General features: G+C 34.7%; 1 protein-coding gene across 1 annotated transcript; it reads left to right on the top strand.

The window, feature by feature from the left end:
- The first annotated feature begins 3802 nt into the window (after window positions 1–3802).
- On the top strand, window positions 3803–16944 carry LOC120337671 (uncharacterized). Its single transcript, XM_039405535.2, has 14 exons — window positions 3803–4471; window positions 6683–6868; window positions 7364–7647; window positions 9637–9816; window positions 10825–10902; window positions 11324–11512; window positions 12128–12297; window positions 12701–12837; window positions 13069–13536; window positions 13911–14094; window positions 14405–14778; window positions 14893–15705; window positions 16276–16372; window positions 16660–16944. The coding sequence occupies exons 1-14, from the start codon at window positions 3874–3876 to the stop codon at window positions 16715–16717; spliced, it is 3816 nt and encodes a 1271-aa protein (XP_039261469.2). The 5' UTR covers window positions 3803–3873; the 3' UTR covers window positions 16718–16944.
- Window positions 16945–20801: the final 3857 nt, after the last annotated feature.

Here is a 20801-nt window from a genome sequence, read left to right as displayed (position 1 = left end):
AAAAGTGATTTACTTGTACTTCTTTACGTGGCAAACTAGTCATAGTTTAGGAAGTAGGGTTAACAGGGTGTTCTGATATTATATATATATATTAATTTGGAGCAGATATACTTTCCAGTTTTTTAGATTAGTTGACTGTTTTTCCTGTTTTAGGATTTTTGGCAGGATGTAAAACAAGAAAAGAAAAATATGAATGCCAGTCGTATTATTTTTGTAATGACCTGATGTGCTGGTATGAACTCAGAAGTGAGTTCCTTATCATTGAAGTAAGATTTACTCATTCAAAACCAATAAAAAATTGGCATAAGTAGAACCCAGAAGTGTCGAAAAGACCTAACACATCACTGACGCTGTAATTGAACGTTTTTGAATTTTTTCGCCACATATTCTATTGGTGAAGCCAACCCATACAGGGCATTTAAATTTAAATTAATATTTAACTTTGGGAATTGGATTTGTTTCAATATTTACTCAGTCTGTTTTCTTGGGCGATGGTCAGGCGTGTATGGTGCATCTATGGGGCGTCGTTCTATGTCTAGAAAGCTATATATATAGTTTTGAGATATAGCAGAATTTGACATAAGTTGATTAATCAAATTTAAAAAAGACAAGTTTATGGTTTTATACGAATATGGATATTGACAGATATATAGGTTAATTTAGTGACTGTTTAAATTCGCAATCTTTCCCTGCCTGGCGCGATCATAAACATCCTCAACACATTAACATATTTAGTTTTTTTTTCATTTCGTCTAGAAAGAATACATTCTTACAAGGCACAGATTACTTTAAATTAGCTTATGCAGGGAAAATTAGCTTATGAGGTCAGAAAAGGTTTATGTAAATATAGCATAACATTGCAGTTGTCTTCATATAGGTGTAATCTCGTTTGGTTTCAACATCTCAAGCTCAATAATTTATGTTTTAAGTTGAGCTAGACTTTCGAACTTACCTGTAACTGCCAAACAAATAGGTTGATTTAGATTTTAAAATAATTAAAAAATTGTTTGTCCAATTGAACCGCAATCCTAATTGAAACCCTACCCGGGTCAGTAATCCCGACCTGATTTAGCAATCCGATACTTAATGGATTGAGATCTGCTTTATGTTTGATTAGCACTGGGCCGTATAAAAAGTTTCTGCAGAGTTGACTAAACAAATTAAACTTTGTGGTTACGCTATGACTCCAATCCTAGGTCTAAGGATCAAATAAAATTCAAGATATATCAAATAAAAAGACTTCAGATAAGTCAATTTGTTCAATTTGTTTTGCAAATTTTAGATTGAGTTATGCGATTGACGCATTATTGTTTATTAACCGGCCGACTAATTATTTACCCTCAGGTGAATTAAATATGCGTATAAATGCGTAACATACACTATTACACTCATTTAAGCATCTGAATGGCTTGCTTAGAAAATACTGCACATATATACCTATCGTAGGCCAAATCAAACTAATAACGTTCAACAATACCCATTCACTCGGGTTAATCCACTTTGAGCTGACAGGAGTTACATACAAAAGCGTTTCGCTCTCAAATTTCAACGTTCTATTGTAGCCTATTGTCGAAGCTCTTAGAGAAGAACCTCGTATTTCTCACACGGTATGGATATTGGTAAGAGCGGATTTGCCAGCAGTAGCTTAATCCCGACACTTGAGTCAGCTTGAGGAGAGATTTTTAAAATTTATGATTTCAGGTTATAAAATTAAAGTAATTTTCACTTCAAAATTTTAAAAACTGTATAATAGTAAGCGAAATTGGCTAGTGGCAAAGTAAATAACGGTAAATCCAATTTTTACCTCGCTCGCCGCCTTCAGTAGCGCGAAATATTTGCCTCATCACTTTTCGATCAATATTTACTTATGTATTCAAATTTTACCAGATTAATTTCTTGTTAGTAACGACACCACAAAGCATAAGTAAACTTCGGACAGCAAGCGTGTAAATGGATTTTACACAAATGATTCATGTATGTTAGATTTGTTGTATAGTGTATACGGTATCTGCTGAGGAAAATTTTGCGTTTATTTCAAGTAGCGACTTTTATTTAGGATAGACGGAAAGTTTTCTCTTTATTTTAGGTGCTAAACGTCCATTTTGATGATGGGTAGCAAGATTTACTTATGCTCGAATATTGATTCTTTTTTTTTTCTTCAAATTTATAACTGTTATGTTTGACACAAAAATGATAGTAAATACGCTATTTCTTTTATAGCGCTGATATATTGACGAAGTTACGTACAATATTTGTTTTGGCGACCAGAAACTGTGATAAATTGATCTTCAGAGCGTAACTGTATTGCGGTGCTCGACTCAAAACGCACTGTGAAGTACCTCCAAAAACAGAAGAATGTATTTTGGAGTGGCCTGAAGCGAGTAGTACAGGTCGTGACGTGAGATTGAGAACTATTAGTTCACAATAGTTAGAAGTAATACGTCAGAAATTAAATTTCCATAGATTCCATAGATACAAAACTTATTTTATAAGGTATAGAATTTGGATTATTCAGAGTAGTTAAACTAATGCTAGAAAATCGCAACCATTCCTTATACTTGCTTTTACCAAATTTTATTCATTAGTATGTTTTCAATAGATTGAGAAGAGCCTATGAGTCTCAAAGTGAGTAAGCGAATTGTTTTAATGGAGATTGTGTATTAGAACATTCTGATCGATACCGTTTTATCTTTTCTGTCACAACAATACGAATCATTTTATGTTTCCACATATGACTAATTTTTTTCGTTTTTTTTTTATGTAGAATTTTTTTAGCTAATGTTTTAGTTAAATCTGAGCAAATAGACAAAAATGTTTGATCGCCTTTAAAAGTGATAAATAATATGTTATGTAGTATGTGTGCGATATTTAATTTTCATCAAAAATGCGACACAACATATTTTGAATCAATTTCTGATAACACAATTCCGAACATACCTCACTTTAACGAACATGACTAAAGTATTTGCGCCTTTGATTCAAAGTATGATGAATGAGAAATTATCTTGAAATAAATCAAAACAATGCCAATAAAAGGGCGAGCAAACGACAACAACGAAGAATCTGGCGCGTATGGTGTGTTGGCAATTTGTGGTTTCACTTTTTTTATGAAATGATACATTATTTTATCGTTTTGTATTTCGAAACGTTAATATACCAATTTCAAATGAAATACATTTTGAACGTCATTCACGAGACCCAAACTTTTATATTATAGATTGTAATCACCAGATCAACTTTTCGATTGTTACGAAGTTAGCTTCATGCAATCCCAACGAGAAACAATTATGGCGAACCATTGTCCGTTTAAAATAAAATTTTTGACTTTTTGGTAAAGCAGGTCATTTCATTTATTGTCGCTATAAAGCTATTACGAAAGCTGTCGTCAATTTGCTATCCAATGATTCAAAATGCCTATATCATATATACTAATAAAAGCAAACGAATTTAAGGTATGTGTCTGGAATGTCGGTTTATTTTGATAAGCCATGTGGCAATTTTGTATCATTTATTTGCCTCGACAATAAAATGTGCATAATTTCGGGTAAAGCATACACATCAGTTTGCGTTGGTTAATAAGAGCAAATATACTAACAAATATATATCGCGTCATTTTATTCGTTCAAATGACTAAATTGTAATTACCTTCATATATAAGTTTAATATTCTTCACAAAAGGTCAGCAAAATGGTCAACTGGAGTGCTTGGTACCAGGAACCAAAAAAAATCGTTGCTATGTAACATGTATTCTGTAAACACAGCACGACCTGTCATATTTTAATACAATTGCTTTCATTTTAGATGAATATTAATAACAATAATAAAACAGACAGCTCTTCAAACGAAGAGGTACAATCATCTGGTATAAGCAGTATGTCCGATGACACACCATCTCTAGAAAATGGACTTAGTTCCCAGCCTTTGTTGAGTCAGTATGAACGCTGGTCTGAAGATTCATACGTCGACTCCCCTCATGTGAGGTATCAGAACGATTTGAACAAAAACCGAGTATTGGGGAAAGACCATCCAACAGCTTTTCGTGAATACTCCACTAACCAAATTCGAAATTTTGACAATACAGGACATAACGGATTGATGAGCTATAACAATATTGGTGGACCGGTACACCCGGCACCTACTGATAATAGCACCCCACTTCAGACGGATTTATCTCCTACAATGGCGGGACAAAACTCTCTCACACTGCAAGGTACTTCCAATGATAGCTTTCTGCCCGGTTCACACATTTACCAGCCATTTGGCGATGCAGGCAGAGCATATTTTTTGGACAGTGATTTAGAAACAATTGAAGAGGAATCATCTGTTATAGAATCAGATTTCGACGATCGTTCATCGATTGGATATAACCGAAAACGACTCCCTTCCGACATACATATACGAAATAGAAGCAGCAGTACAGGAAGTGCACAATCAATTTCATACCGAGGAAGCGTTACGTCTACAACTACAGGTAACGTTTCAGTATTTAGATGTCAGATGTTTTGTTTTTCTGCATTTTTTATTCAGTGACTGAAAATTTCAATATTTTATAATTACTTTCCATCGTATCATAAATTGACATACAATCTTGACAACTGTAAATATTTGGGCTTTGTTGACTATGGTCGGCAGTTTCTTTGCGTCTTCATTGTACGCATAATTGGCAACATCTGTGACGACAGGCGGTCTTTCAAGAACTTCGTTTGCCCAAATATCTTTCTTTTAATCTGTGCGTCACGCTAAGTATAAGAAATAATGGGTATTTCATCAATAAACTGTGATGTTATGCGGTTACTCAATGTTGGTTCAACGCTTATTCATCGCTAGTTTTAGGAAACCTCCGCAAATTTTATTGACAGGCTAAGAATGAACTCTATTGTGTCGTAGAATGAGAGGATTAATGCTAAAATAACAGAAGTCCACGAACGTTTACATCATTTGACAATGACAAGGTTATATCACTTCCGAAATGACCTTGGGATATTGACCTCTAATCTGAAATGGTTTTACGACTTTTTAAAAAGACTTTAATTAAAACCAGATTGTCTTTACAAACAATCAGATATATATATTGAAATTGATTCAACTTTAACCGGAATACTCTATTGTATTGTAACAACTTGAACTAAAGATTGTCAAAATTTTCGTTTTATCTAGAAAATAGAATTATCCGTCTATTTTATCCATCATCATGGTGTTATGAAGCCAAACATTCACTTCATAATTATTATTCCCGATATTATTTCGAAATCTCATTTGAAATTCCGGTAGCCCTTAGGACAGAATTAAACTTAAATGCATCCACAAAATTTACGCCGTCGAATAAGCAACATATCGTGTTCAGGCAGTTTGATATAAACCACATTTCATTATTTTTAAATTTTCATCAAAAATACATTACCGACATGGAACAAATACTCGTCGAGGCAAAATTGCCGTTGAGTAAATAAATTTTCTTTTAAATTGTAACGGCCATGTTTTGATAACTTTTTATCTGTCTTGAATCGTGCTTTAACGTTTCAAAATGACGCATAATTCAGAGTAATGTTACAAACTAAACTTGATATAATACATACCATGTTTCCCCGAAAGTAAGACCTACCCTGAAAATAGGACCTAGTCTGAATTTTAAAATTGATTTTAATATAAGCCCTCCCCTTAAAATAAGACCTAGTCAATGAAGCGACTTTTTTGATTCAGTTACTAGCAAGAAGTCTCTTCTACACGTTTCAATTAAATGATTGATCATCTATGTTTTGCAGTTATTTTGTATAAAAACGTGTTATTTATAAGTAAAGGGATATTGGTTTTCATATTTTGTAATTTCGTAATTCTCTACTTTGTAATTTTTTTAATTAAAAAAGATAAGACATACCCCGAAAATAAGCCCTAGTGTTATTTTTCGGAAAAAAATTGAAATAAGACCCAGTCTTAACACGGTATGTTAAGACACGCCATTCAGAACCAATGTTGAATGATTTGGTGGACATTTTATCGTCAGCACATATTGCATATAAACAAAACAATATGCGCAAAAATACAATAGAGCAAGAATTTCATCATTTCTCTAACAATTAGTAAATTTTCAGAACTGGTTCAATATTAAGTTTATATTGACCTCAAGACATAAACCTGATAAACATCAAGAGACAAGTTTATTTACAGTATGGCATCTAAATTTAATAACGTTGAGCTTAAGACGAGATTAACTAACGCAACCAAAGTTTATATTTATCAGATTTAATAACATCAAAATATCATAAACTTACACTTATTGATTGAATATACACAGGTCCAGCAAAATATGATTTTTGCGTATTGGATATCTGCTGTTAGATTACTGCTCTAGCCTTTTTTTAGTTTGTTGCCATTCATTCCTCTATAATATAATTGTGTAAGTAAAGACCAAGGTTTATTTAAATGGGGTTGTCCAGTGCTTGTATGCAAACCCACTTCTTCAAACGTTAGTGCAAACCCAACTCGTAATAGGTTAAATGGTATTTAAACAGTCAATATTTACCATTGTACACTAAAAGACAAGATCGTGAAAATATTGATCATGTTGTGAGGTTTCCACAATAGCCGTTCAGTGTCAACCCTGATTGGTCACTGAGCAATGTGTAAATATTTCGTGCTCTAATCCACAAAATCATAGGATTAATCAGTTTATTTATATTGTCAGTTTCCGATGATGAACGATCTTCATCTACGCTATCATCCACTCCTACATCGCCGAATCAAAGATCAAGTTTGTCGAGTGATCGTAGCACACCAAACAACGAGCAATACGAAAACGGGATTAACACCAACTTACGGAATGGCGTGGCAGGTCATAGACGTAACAAGGGAACAACTCACGGATACGAAAGTAAGATCATATGTTCGTTAAGCATAGATAACTCCAGTGCCAAACTAACTACAGACATACAAAGTTAGTCGTTTGTAATACTGCCTTTGCGACAAGCATAAATATTTTTATAAGATTGATTTTTTTTTTCAAATTGTAAACGTAAACGACTATCGTCAACCTCTTAGCATCTCACAATGAAAGAATTTGAAGTGCTTCTTACCTTCGAACATCTCCATCTCTAGCATACTTAGGAAATCGATAGGTTTTAAAATAATTCTTAAATTCCTATTGTACTAAGATTTCGCCCTACTATTTTTGCACACATCAAAGACTTGGTTTACGTTTTGATCATCTTTCACTCAAAGAACGAATCGAGATATACATATTGCAATAGTATTTCTAATTAAATTTGAAATACGATCTTCATAGATTTCTATCTGTTGCCAATTTACTTATTAACTATTTAAGCAGTGCAGTAACACAAACAAATCCATACTGTTTATTTTACGACAGTTGGTGGAATCGATCCGAATGCCCAACAGAAAATAGTGTATGCAAAATGTCTTAGTCCACCTGAGCAACCAAAGAGGCACCATCACCGTACACCAGCAGCAAAAACGTTAGATCCCCAATTTGCAGCAACCATGAATGGCCATCACTCAACTCCCAAGACAAAATCACACCATGATCAACAATCCAGAAAACAAAGTCATTTATCGCCTCGAAATCGAAAATCTCAGGACTTGACAATAACCGATATGTTCGAAGCCGTCAGAAAAGGGGATGTCCAAACACTGGTAAATAAATGTAATTTAATACAATAGAGCAATTATCAAATATATGGACACGAAAGCCAAAACAAAGTATTATTGAATCTTACCGGTACGGGTAGTCTATCACAGGGCTTCCCAAACTTTTGAGCTCGCGGCCCCTTTAATTATATTAAAATTTTCCGCGGCCCTTGTTTGCGCTAATAATGCTAAACAGCTCGAAATATGCATTTTCGATGTTTTATTGACACAGCTAATTCTCAACTTTTAGTAGGCCTACTCAATTACAAAAACAAGCACATATTTATTCAGATTAACGTTACTCAATTATTCAGTGTAATGGGTGAGAATATTTTTTGCTGCATAGCAAGTCCAGCCTTGGCTCAATGTTTGTTTATGCAGGCCTAAATGATGAATTACGATGTCTGGCCACCGACGGCATGGTCCTTTTCCGAAATTGTTCACTCGTATTGATCAAACTTAGCATAAGACAGCGGTTTGTGTGGCGCCAAATTATCATGGAAAAAACTCATGACGCACCTACACACAAATATGCTGCCTGATAATGAAACACAATTTTGTCATCGTTAATATGTACTTATCTTATCTCTGCCTGGTTTTTAAAGCCGGCATTGTTATGCAAGCACACTCAAATCGGGTCTTACGATCCGAATATGCATTGTTATGCAAGCGCGGTGATTCTACTGTGTTTCCCCGAAAATAAAACCAAGCCTGAATTTTAGAAGTTATTTTGATATAAGCGCTCCCTTTAAAAAGACTTAGTCGATAGCGCAAATTTTTTTGACCTAATCCCGTCGTTTCAATTTTGCTAGGACGTCGCAAAATTTCGTTATTCATGAACCTTTCAAACAACCCATATCTTCTACTTTTACAGAAAAAAGGGAAGATTATATCGATCTTACCTGTGATGGTGTTACAATAAAAAAGTTTCATTCTGAAAATTCGGTTTTCTGTAGATAAAGATTATTTTTCTTGGTTCAAAGAGCGTTGCGGACTCCTATCCCCTTTGCGATTTCGTTTTTATATAAAGCAGACTTTTCTACCAAGGCCCATTAAATATGATTTCACTGACTGTCGTTATTTTTGTTCCTTTATAGGAAACTCATTGCAAAAAAGTCTTTTATTGAAAGGTATCAATACGTATTTTCACGGGTCGTAACTTGAGCATTTTTTGGAGGGCGTCACAATACAATGAAGTTCGAGAACCACTGAGTCCTAGTCGATAGCAAGAAATTTCTACTCAGGAATTTTACACTATATTTTTTAAATGGTTAATAATCTATATGTAGCAGTTATTTTAAATTAAATGAAGACGTGCTAATTATAAGTAATGGAAATCGGTATTCATATTTGGCATAATAAAAAATCTCTTTATCCTCTACATTCCCCCAAAATAAGCCCTAGTGTTATTTTCGAAATAAAATTGGAGACATAGTCTTATTTACACAGTATGATGATGTGTATATTACGAATAATCGTGAAATTTTTGTTTCACAATATTTTCAATAATTGTATTTTGAATCAAGAGTCTGGAAAAGTACAATAGATATAGTACTTTGTGTAAAACTGGTGCTCTCTTTGCGGCCCCTAAAATTCGTTTCGCGGCCCCTCCAAGGGCTGCAGCCCCTAGTTTGGGAAGCCCTGGTCTATCATATCATTTCGCTGACCACGAAATCGCAGAATCGCCACACGGTGCGCAACTTTTTTCCAATTTTGATGACGTAATCACACAAAACTTCAAAGTAAAAAACGAATAGAGCCCACATAATTTATAGAAATAAATAAAAGCGATATACTTCCAGCGATAACAACGATTTTAAACCACTAGAAATTACGAAGCATTTGGCCCAGTAGGAATGCGATTTTTTCATAACAACAGCGAGAATACTGACAATTTAACAGCTTCATTTTGTGTCCAATAAACGAAACGTCTGAGCGTTATTATTACACATAATAAATATCGAAATTCGTTGAAATATTTATTCTCTTCCTCAGAACAAGTTCTCACCGACCGAACAGAGTGAAACCGTGGACGAAAAGGGGAACACGGTCTTACATGCTGCAGCGACATCAGGGCATCTGCAGTGTGTTACAGTATTAGCTACCGGATCGTGTTCACATGCAGTTTCGTTACTGAATGATGATCTAATGACGCCTGCTGCGTTATCAGTAAAGGTATGTTTAAATACGCTGTGAAAGTAAATAAAAAGCAAGAGTATCAAATGGTCGTTAGCTCAAGACGGCCGAAACTAAGTAGTATGGGTATCCAATCTGTCACAAGAGTCAAAATCGCACACAAAAAAGAATCCATCAGAAGTCAGAACCCACATAGATTTTAGAAATAAATAAACGTAAAAGCCTCCTAGCAAAAAAGATATATATATATAGAAGTTCGCGGCGTCGTAGCAACTCAACATAGCAGTAAAGCAGTTTATACATATATGTACAGGAGTTGACACAAAACGTTACACATTGTTCGCAATTCAAGTTGTAGTCTCGAGAATCGATTCCAATGCATCGAAATCGATTCTAGTCGATTCCGCAAAGAATCGAGTCTGTAATCGAATCCGGACTCGATTCCGCCATCCCTAGCGGTAACACGAGATATATATCGGTATACATACAAGCAATCGTAATATCATATGCAACCAACTTAATACAAAAGCAACTATTACAATATGCATATAATTTATAGTTGTCCAATCATGCATGGGAATTGGTTGTATATGGAAATCATTCACTCTCTACGCATGTTATCAACCTCACTCCGGTATTCCGGGTCGATCCTTTGAACCAAGCGCGCAAAAATTCAAAAGTGACGCTTCTAAGTCATAATTTTTAAAACGGCTCCGTTTGCATATAGTTTGACAAAAAAAAGTTACGAAGTTCCAGAATGGTATCCAACTGCGTACAAAGGTACTTATTGATCAAACAAAAATGCTATTGAAGAAATCTATCATAGCTCAAGTAATTTTTGTATATCTTAATAACAATCAGGCTGTACTGCAGTGGCTTTCAACCTTTTTAGTTCAACTGATCGGTGAAAAAGCTCTGCCCTTAATTGGCATTGTATATTTCTAATTAAACGAGAGTTTGGAAATATTACTAAATATCTCAACCATGTAACGTATAAAAGAAAGTTATGAAAAATGGATTATTCGTTTCATATTCTCCTTTAAACAGCATGGGCACTTATGCTGTGTACAATGGTTGGTGCAAAATACCGAAGCCAAAGAAGAGCTGATAGTATCTTCAAGACAGGTGAGTTTGATCGCTCGTGTGAACTATATGTTTTGGCGAATGTTGGATATTAGGCATTTCAACACTGTTTTGTAGCAAAGTGCATCATCCTACAATTCATAATTGATTTTATTTAATCACATTAAATAACAGAACATACATTAGGTTATGTGGTTTTCAGAAGCCTTACTGCACGTAATTATAAATGGTAACGTTACCGTTGAACAGAACAGCTATCGGTAACTGGGTGGACGCATGTCAGCACAATATGTTTGTAACAAAACGAAACCATATTTTATAATAACCACGAAACTTACATTGAGTAAAACTGCTTTCTCTATTCGGGCAGCGTTTAAATTTAATACAATATATATATATATATACCTATTAGCCTACCGTATAGCGTTGAAAAATTAAGTTTACCTATAGTAATTTCATGCAGGCTTCTATCGACGGATCAAACATGCGGCCTCCTCTTGCTCATGTTGCTTCTCGATACAACCAGGATGCTGTATTAGATTGGTTGTGCGAGGAGATGACTAAGGAAAAATATCCCGTTGATTCAGCAGATCACCATAGTAACACTGCTGTGCATGAAGCGGCAGCACGTGGTCATTTGAAATGTTTGCAGGTAAAATTACGCTGTTTCTATTTTTAAATCATTTTATTTTACATCTATATGTCATTTAAATTAGAAGGAAGTCTTTTTTCGAATTACTTTACTTGGTTATTTTTTATAGTTATATATAATTAGATATTTCCATTCATGCTGCACGTTTCGATTTCGATGAAGTTTACATAAGATTCCACAATAAAAAAAACGTTTTTCATTACCATGCTACCCGATTCTCAGCCGCATCAAAAACTCAATTCAATTGTTCAGCACATTGTTACGTCATGTTATTAGACAATTAAACACCAGAACTCTATATAGGTTTAACTGGATACTTTTCCAAACAGTTGTATTGTTAACATATATATGTTGAAATCACGTTGATTCAACCCATTTCTATTGTTATGTGATGAATAGCCCGTGGTTCTTTTGTTAACTAGAAAGAAAATAATTATGATTTACCTGTTATTATCAATTACGATACTGTATGTGTATTGGATTCCGAGATTCGCTTGTCAATAAATTGTATATTATCATGTGTGATAATTTGGATGATTACCCATCAAAATTTTACACACTGACGGCGGACTTTAACATATGATGTTCATTAACATAATTATTATTTATTCCAAGACTCTTGTTGGTCGGGGAGCATCTGTAACAGTCCTCAACTCCCACGGTGATACACCAGGACAAGTGGCCGACAAGAACAAACATGATCTATGCGTTGGATACTTGGTAGTCGTGGAAACATGCATGTCACTTGCGCAACAACTGATAACGATAAAGTTAGAAAATGAAGGGTGAGTTATAAAATAAAAACAACTTTATATCATGGTTTGAATAAATATTTGATTCCGGATTCAGCACCCGGTCGGATCCTAGATAATAAAAATGATACCTCCAGCGGTAGCAAACCTCATTCAAATTGAGGAAACATTGCTACCATGTTACACAGCTACACTAAGTATTATGACTCCGGTAAAAATGTTTGCTCAGACTTTAAATCCCGGAGAGTTTGAAAGTAAGCTACGCCTACGACTATCACACGAGCAAAAATATTCTACACCTCGGCTTTATATACCAATTCACGAAAAACAATTCTGTTGCAGTTGTGATTTACTAATACGTTAATGTTACATCATTTTTGTTTTCTTCTTCTTTTTTCTTTAATATTACATTAATTCCGTACACTATTAAACTAAGGGTGAGAAACGAAAACAGCAATCTTCGAATGCAATTACAAACAATGCACAATGCAAAAATACAACAAGCCAAAGAATCAGTTGAAGAGCGGATAAAAGCAACTTTACAGAATCTTTCATCATATGATGAAGATAATGGTAGGAAGACTATTAAGTTGCCAATGGATTGCAATCTCATTATATGCTCGGTTTTATGTAAATAGCAAAATTTTCTAAAACGCTGTAGGATTGTGCTAACTGTTCAAAAACAAAAATACACAAGTATCGTTGATGGAACTCCACCGTTTCGCGATGCACATCGCGGAAGATTCTAATCATACCAGTGGTACTAAATAATAATTTTGATAAGAAATGTCTACGTTTTTACAGAAGTACATCCTGTTCAACCAATTGAGAAAAAAGGCATTACACATACTCATCCGCGTACACCCACAGTTCCACAACAACGCACAACACCAATCGTGAACCAAAGTCATACCCTTGAAATACCTTCGCCCGAGAAAAATGCCACGAAATCTGATGTATTGAAAATGGGAAGCAATATATTGGATAAACCAAATACGCATCATCAGATTACCAAAGAAACGCCATATAACAAATCCGAAGCTGATAAAAATAATTCAAAGAATGCTCCACAAACTGTGACGTCCCCGAATGCTACAATTGGCACCAATGCATTTAAAGCTGAACAATCCCACCGACCCGTTGCAACAAATTATAAAGAAACTGCAATTAACGACCCAGTACACGCGACAACGAAAAATCAAGTACATAATGTAACCGAAAACGGAAATACTGATGTGGTTGTAAATGCCGAGGTTCAAAATTTAATGAACGGTAGGTCGTTTTCATTTGTATATTAAAATAAAAATTTGTTTTTCGTTTCTAATTTCCAATGTCATTAAATAATCTGCAAATCTCTATTTTAACTATTTTATTTGTTGAATAAAATTCCGAATAAAGCTGCTGAGAAACAAATCAATGACATGATTTAAGCTCATGATTACAATAAAATGATGTTTTAATATCAGTAACAGTTAACAACCATTCGCAAAATACTCGAAACATCATTTTTTATATTTTTTTATGTAAAAATTTGTCCCAGATCGAGAATTTCTCTTCCATTAAATAAATCCTTCCTCCTGCGTTAATTAGGAGGAAAATAATGTGAGCACTCAAGATTAATGTTTTTGTCTTCATATTATGTATAGGAACGTCAAGGGTGGCCAATGCCAAGTCATCACCTCATTCAGTAGAATCTCCCAATGCTAAAGCTTGGGAAAAAATGGCAATGGATGAAGTAATACGTATGGCTCGTGATACCAGATATCTACCCTCACCTACTGTATCCATGTGTACTGAAGATTCTACCATGGAAACGAGAGAGGCTATGAGGTAGGATAACTTTTATAATTAAACTTTATAAATTATCTTTATCAGGCCTTTTCACTTCAGCTATTCTTTCTACTTTTAGATGTACTTTTTTAAAATTATTTTGATTGAGCTACGAATGCCTCAGTAAACGTCTCAACTCAACTTTGTGGAAACAATATAATAGTTTTATTTGTGAAATATATATAAGTGTTATTCTTTATGATACGTATTGAATGTCAAAGACATATTTATTGACAAATACGCGATACGATCAGTCCGATATCCCATATTACACAAGTACACATACTTACTAACTGTTAACATTTTGCAGGGAGCGTCTTACTGATGCAAGTCGATGGTTTCTTGGACAACAGAGTGGAAGAAAGCCCCATATCAAAGATCCATTGTTCCCAACCCATAAAATGCGACAATCTAGCCCAAGTCAAGCATTGCCGAAATCCCCACAAAAATCACTCGGGAACACAGCTTCATGGGTACTAGGGGTTCAAAAAAACAGAAAAGGTCTTTCGCAGCATGGTGGTGGAAGCATGGCGCAACAAAATAAAGTGCCACAGAATTTCGTAGAAGCGACTAATCAAGAATTTATGAAACTTCAAACTGAGCAAAATTACTCTTTGGCAAGAAATCAAGGGTACATAAATAATCCTGGTAGTATATACCCTGTTGCTGAACTTTCTGGCAAAGGTGATTAATTTTTTTTTTAGATAAATGAAGCTTTTTTTGTCATAACTTGAATATTATTATTGTATATTGTATAAGAACAAATGAAAATGTTCAATTCATTCCATTGTATTTCAGGATCTCCCGTTCCATCTATTTCTAGCAGTTCTTCAAGTTGCTTAACGGAGAGGAGAAATCACATTATTCATAATTCTAGACCTACCAGCGCTAAAAGTACTTGTAGCACAACATCAACCATTCGCTCAAACTTTCCAGACAGTAGTTCCTCAAGCGTTTCTAACTCAACTACCGCATCTCAAGACACCGTTGTCGAAAATGGGCAAGATCCACGGCGGTATCAATATAGAGTAGACCCATTAGAAAAACGTAATGTTCCAAGCTCGCCTGGTTCAAATATGTCATATAGCTCATCTAGGATACACAACTCCACACGAATTGACGTCAAACCAACTAACGACCTCAGCTACACGCGAAGCGGCGCTTCTATACACCATGGCGATGGATTATCTGCGAACGAAACTGCAGAATTGCGAGTAACGTTACCAACTCGTAATAACAGTTTCTTGCGCAAAGTACAGCCTGCTGCAAATCATGAGGCTTCCATTAACAACACATTACAAATTCCATCAGTAAACTCACCAGTATCATACCCCGAAATACCGTCAAAGCAGTCGCCAACAGCGAAACTATCTTCAAACATGTTTTCGCCAGTGACGTCACCTACGAGCCCTGTGAAGCAGAGCGTTTCTGCCGGCATTCAATATTCGCCTGAAATTTCAACACAAAAAGTAGAAATCGTTTCACCTGATTTATCGAATGGATCGGCGGTTCCAATATTGGACAAAAGTAGGGAAAAGACAACATCGGGGAAATCTGGATATGTATTGTGGAAACCAAGTATTAAAACAACATCAAAGAATGATGAACTCGGTTAGTACAAAAATTAAACATTGACTCTAATAGCCTATGTAATTTGACTAATAATCCGAAAACTCCCCCATCAATGTTGCCCTAAATGAAAGTAGAAAACTAGAACGACGACTTTAGGAATTTAGAACGGGAAATATATATAAATTGATACATACCTAGTTATGTTACATAGTAATTCCAAAAATTTTGAAATGTTTTTATAGAAGCATAAGGCGCGCTATATTTTTAAAGGGTTGGGTCAAAAGCTACTACTGATATATATTTATAATAATTCTATGTGCTGTCTTGGACATAAAATTTTAGACCATGTTTTTCCAAAATTATCCAAGTGATTTCTTACCAAATTAATTCAAAACATGCTCTAATAACTAGTCATACCTTTGCCCTGGTGCAAACGAGAGTTCAGCTCGTAATGGTTGTGTAGACATGACAGATTTGTCTCAGTCACCATTAAACATATGAACCGACAATATACATATGCCGACAATATAACTAGTTTTTTTGTGCTAAATTATCATAATCATATATTTCAGTGATATCTGCAAATAAAACGATTGGTATTTATTTTAGGCGCAGATCCCCATCCGTTACCCACTGTTGAGCAACCACTGGCAGAAAAAAAGAAAAAGACAAAACAGTCAAAACAACCGTATGGAGGTTTATTCAGGTTAGTAAAGAAAACGCGCCGAGGAGAATGATATCTTACGGTTAACTGTTCATGCTATGTATATTATGTTTAGGGGGTCCTAAGACAGTGTAGGCTATTGGAATGAAGAATGAACCTTTTATATTAAAGGTCTAGTATTTGAATACGTTTGAAGCTAGCATTGAAGATCGGACTCACGTAAAACAAATCACACAAGTTCAAATAAGCGTTAGAAAAATTGATTTTGATTTTTTTCCCTATGTAACATAGCCTACATACTATTAAACGAATCAATTTTCATATTACAGTTCAAATTCACCAAAAACAGGAAGTCGGCGGAAAATGACAAAATTGTTTCAATTTTGAAGAAACGACGAGATGTTCGAAAACCATCTGGTGTGAGAATGATATTTTCACTCCCACTGGTTACAATTTGTGTGGCAATTCACTCCATCATACATTTTTTCCGAACACCATATATATATACTTGGATGTTTTCATAGAGCCGAATACTGTATTTGTTATCATTCCACTGTATATTTTTTTTTTACATTGTTTATTTTTAAATATTTCTACCGGATTTAACATGATTGAAAAAGAATAGACTGGTTTAGTTCCATGAGTTTAAAACAAAGAATAGTTCTTAGAGCTGAAGTAGGCTACTATTCTTAGATACACAATTATTATTCCTTGAGGACCGTGGATTGTATTAGCCTTGAATTGCGCTATGTGGAGAAAACTCACACTTGCGCTTAGTACCTTGGGGACATAAGAGTGTGTATATTGTGACGAATATCCCGCAGTCTTCACGACTTCGCCTGACCACCAGATAGCAACGAATGCGAACGCGGAACCGCCACAAGGTGCGCAATTTTTAATCTTGATGACGTCATCGAACCCAAAAACGAATCCCATAGAGCCCACAGAAACTTTTAAAATAATTAATCGACGTCTAGCGATAAATACAATCATTAACAACTGAAAATTACAAAGCAAATAGTCCATCAGTAGTTAATTAGGAAAGCGATCTTTTCAAGAAGAAGAAAAATACTATCAACAAACGGATCAAAAACAACAACATATTGACAGAACGATCCATAGGTCCATTTCGTGTCTAATGATGGCATCATTAGAGTAATAGTTGTTTAATCAATTTGAAGGTTAAGGTGGTAGAGTTCTTAATATGTAAACAGTTAAACATGTATTTAAACATGTCATGTTTTTTCGATGACCCGCCACGCTATGAAATAATCAAAAAATAAACAAAGAGGAAATCAGCTTCACTTTAATCTAACGATATGTAATATGCAGTTACTAAAACAATAATATTTAATTCAAGAGTGCTGTTACAACGTTTAGAACGTTTATGACATAACAATAACACGTTAATTGCAACTTGTTACGTAACAGAGGTTCCATTCTGCAAGTGCATAAGCCAAGGAGAGCCATATAATGTTTTTGGATAGATACGAGAACTAGGTTAGGGTTACCATATTTGACAAAGCAAAATTCCGGACAGTGCATGAATATTTTCGGCGCTCCCGAAGTATGTGCACCAAGATGGCGCACAACCTATACTATGTTCAGGTTGTGCGCCATCTTAGTGCACATACTTCAGGAGCTCCGTATTTTCAGGAGACCATATATATGCGCTACCGAAATGAGAAGTATTGTCTTCAGTCACAAGCAGAATCTCACACCAGGCGAGTAAGCATTCTCTAAATATAGCTCTAAATAAATCTCAACTTCAGAGTGGAAAATAATAATGAGAATTAGGTTGTGCCGAAAAGGAAGAACAGCAATTACATGCTTAAAACAAATTACAGACAAGCTTGTAAGTCAAGTCACTACAAATTTACTCTTCTGACCATGCATATTTTTCTGGAGATCTAATTCTCCTCAATGGGGCATTTACAGTTGTCTCCTGTAAATGCCACACATTTTTTCAAAAGCATCATTTCTTCTAAGGTGTCTATTACATAAGTGGCAATTGTGTCGGCAGTCTCGTTTGCCTTGTTCGTAAACTCAATCAATTTTGATTGCAAACCACCTTTCCTCCAGTCAAAATATTGAATAATTGTAGGAAATAATTTCAGTTCATTGCAACGCCAAAACCGTTGCGATATCGTTTTCTTCAAAACTTTTCAGAACAGCATCAATAGAATATTGCGCAAGTAAGCTAGTAACAACTTTTTCTGTCTTTATGCGGCCACTACTAACCTTCTTCGTTACATTAGAATCTGGGAAAATCTTTTTGAGTAAAACAGAAGTACTCTAAAAAACAAAGTAATTTACCACCAGACTAACTGAACCAAATGGCTTCAGGGACTAGCACTTTCGATCCCGAATTCCTGACTAGCTTCTTATTCAAATAAAAAAAAACTCAAAAAAGATTCGTGGTATAAAACTTTTGTATTCTGCTGACTTAACATGGAACTAAATGCTATCAAATACACTTGCAGCTGCTCAACTAAACGGGTAAAACAGTCAGCGAATAATATTCAGAAAGTTCTAAGTGGTAAACATCATTGATAAGGAAAACGCTCTGTTACATCATAATTCCACACAACCTCATAGTATTAGCGGAATTTTCCGGACGGTATGGCAACCCTAAACTAGGTGCTACTTTGCTGTTTATTTTTTACCACATACAATGCTGTTTAAAAAAATGTTGACTCGTTAAATATCGACCTCTGAAATAACAATGTCACATACTTTAATGCAATGCATGCAAATCCGTGTTTATTTGTCGATTCGAGTACCAGAACTTGCCTCAATCTTAAGCACTGTGTGCTTAAATGTCAAAACCACATATTACCAACCAAGGATTATGAATCTTGCCAAAAAATGTAACAAGAAGTTCCAATTGATGCAAACTAGGGAAAAATATAGATGACTCACAGTCTTCTTTTCCACAGTTAAAATATAGGTTTGACCAATTTACTAAAAAAGGTTTGTCTTCCATGCCCTATATGCTTATGGCTTGTATACCGCTGGGCTGCAGCTTGCCTTGGTAAATCCGACCCTAATCAGAATACCATGAGGCAGGCCTACTCTGATACCGTTAATAAAAACTCACCTCTTTACTGAACTGTGTTTTCTCCCCTAAAACCGCCCATCAATTAATATTTTGAATAGAACTAAGCCTTTTCAAAGCACAGGCATTTCGAAAATTAAGCGGCATTCATTACATTGTCAGAATAGAATCGAAACAGAGAAAAAACAATATTTAGTTATAGTCCTGAAAATCGTTTTTACAGAAATATATCATTGCCTTCTTGTATAGCAAATGTATATACAGTATACAATATACATGTAATAGTCTAAACTGGGTCATCGCACCGTATCGCTTCCACCAGTCCACTGAACAGCCAGATGTATTAACTACCTGTATCGAATCATGAAACTGTTTGTATCGTTACCCGCACATAGGATGTAGAGTCATAGTCATAGTCGAGTTTATTTTTTCCGCATCCAGTAAAAAATAACATACGAAATTGACAAAATACAAAATTGAACACACAGGGAAGTCGCGGGAATCGAGCATCGACACCCAAGGTTCAATATCTAATTTAATTTCTAAGATCGGAAATTAAGTTTTTAGAACAATTTTTTTTATAGATGAGTTATGAGTATGGCTTTGAACCACATATAGCATCCAATAGAATAGACATATATTTACGAAAAATGCACTTTTTAATTAAAGGCAAACGAAACGAACGTTTTTGTCACATCAGGCAATGACCTTCGCCAAGATAACGAATTCGTGAAACGTAACAGTGATTCTGTTTTCGAATTTCAAAGTTATTTTCAATACAAAACAATATTTAATATTTTCAAACGATGTTATATTTGGAAGCAATGAAAGTCAATATGTTTCCTTATCAGTTTCTAAACAGAAGTTTTTGTTTCGTTTTTGGCTAATAAGTAATTTGTGTGTTCTTACTTGATCCGTGAATAAAATCTAAAAAGAGACAATGTAATGACTGTTTGTTTTTTTGCCGTTATAGTAAAAACGCATGACTGTGGGTCATTTAAAGAACTTTCAAAATCAGAAATAGCTTTTTCAATATGTTATCAAATTATTTTAAAACTGAAGTATGGGAATCGACAATAGAGTACTCCATATTTTATTCAACGTACAAAGGCTAATCACAACGGTCGGACAAGTCTCGTGCCAAGATGCAATGTTAGTATATAAAAAGGATAATTTGTTTTAAAGAAACACTTTATATTTCCAATATGAAAATTCTTACCACCTTTGAACTAGATTAATTTAATGTTTTCTAAAACCTATTCTGTCCTTGGGGATCTCGTGACGCAGTAACATTCGATTTGAAATATGAAGTCTCATTAAAAAATAATTTCCATTATATGTATATATATATTTATATGGATATGCTTTTATGTGTTGCAATAACAACTTCGTTTTTCATTTCATTACATAATT

Source organism: Styela clava, chromosome 10 (assembly GCF_964204865.1).
Source record: "Styela clava chromosome 10, kaStyClav1.hap1.2, whole genome shotgun sequence".
Lineage (NCBI taxonomy): Eukaryota > Metazoa > Chordata > Ascidiacea > Stolidobranchia > Styelidae > Styela > Styela clava.
This window is presented reverse-complemented; position numbering and strand designations above follow the sequence as displayed.

Bases quoted from the DNA above. Each gene is read 5' to 3' on its own strand.
- LOC120337671 (XM_039405535.2), top strand. From the start codon at position 3,874: ATGTCCGATGACACACCATCTCTAGAAAATGGACTTAGTTCCCAGCCT. The intron at 4,472-6,682 runs GTAACGTTTCAG...TTATATTGTCAG, and splicing joins CGTTACGTCTACAACTACAG to TTTCCGATGATGAACGATCT. The intron at 6,869-7,363 runs GTAAGATCATAT...ATTTTACGACAG, and splicing joins AACAACTCACGGATACGAAA to TTGGTGGAATCGATCCGAAT.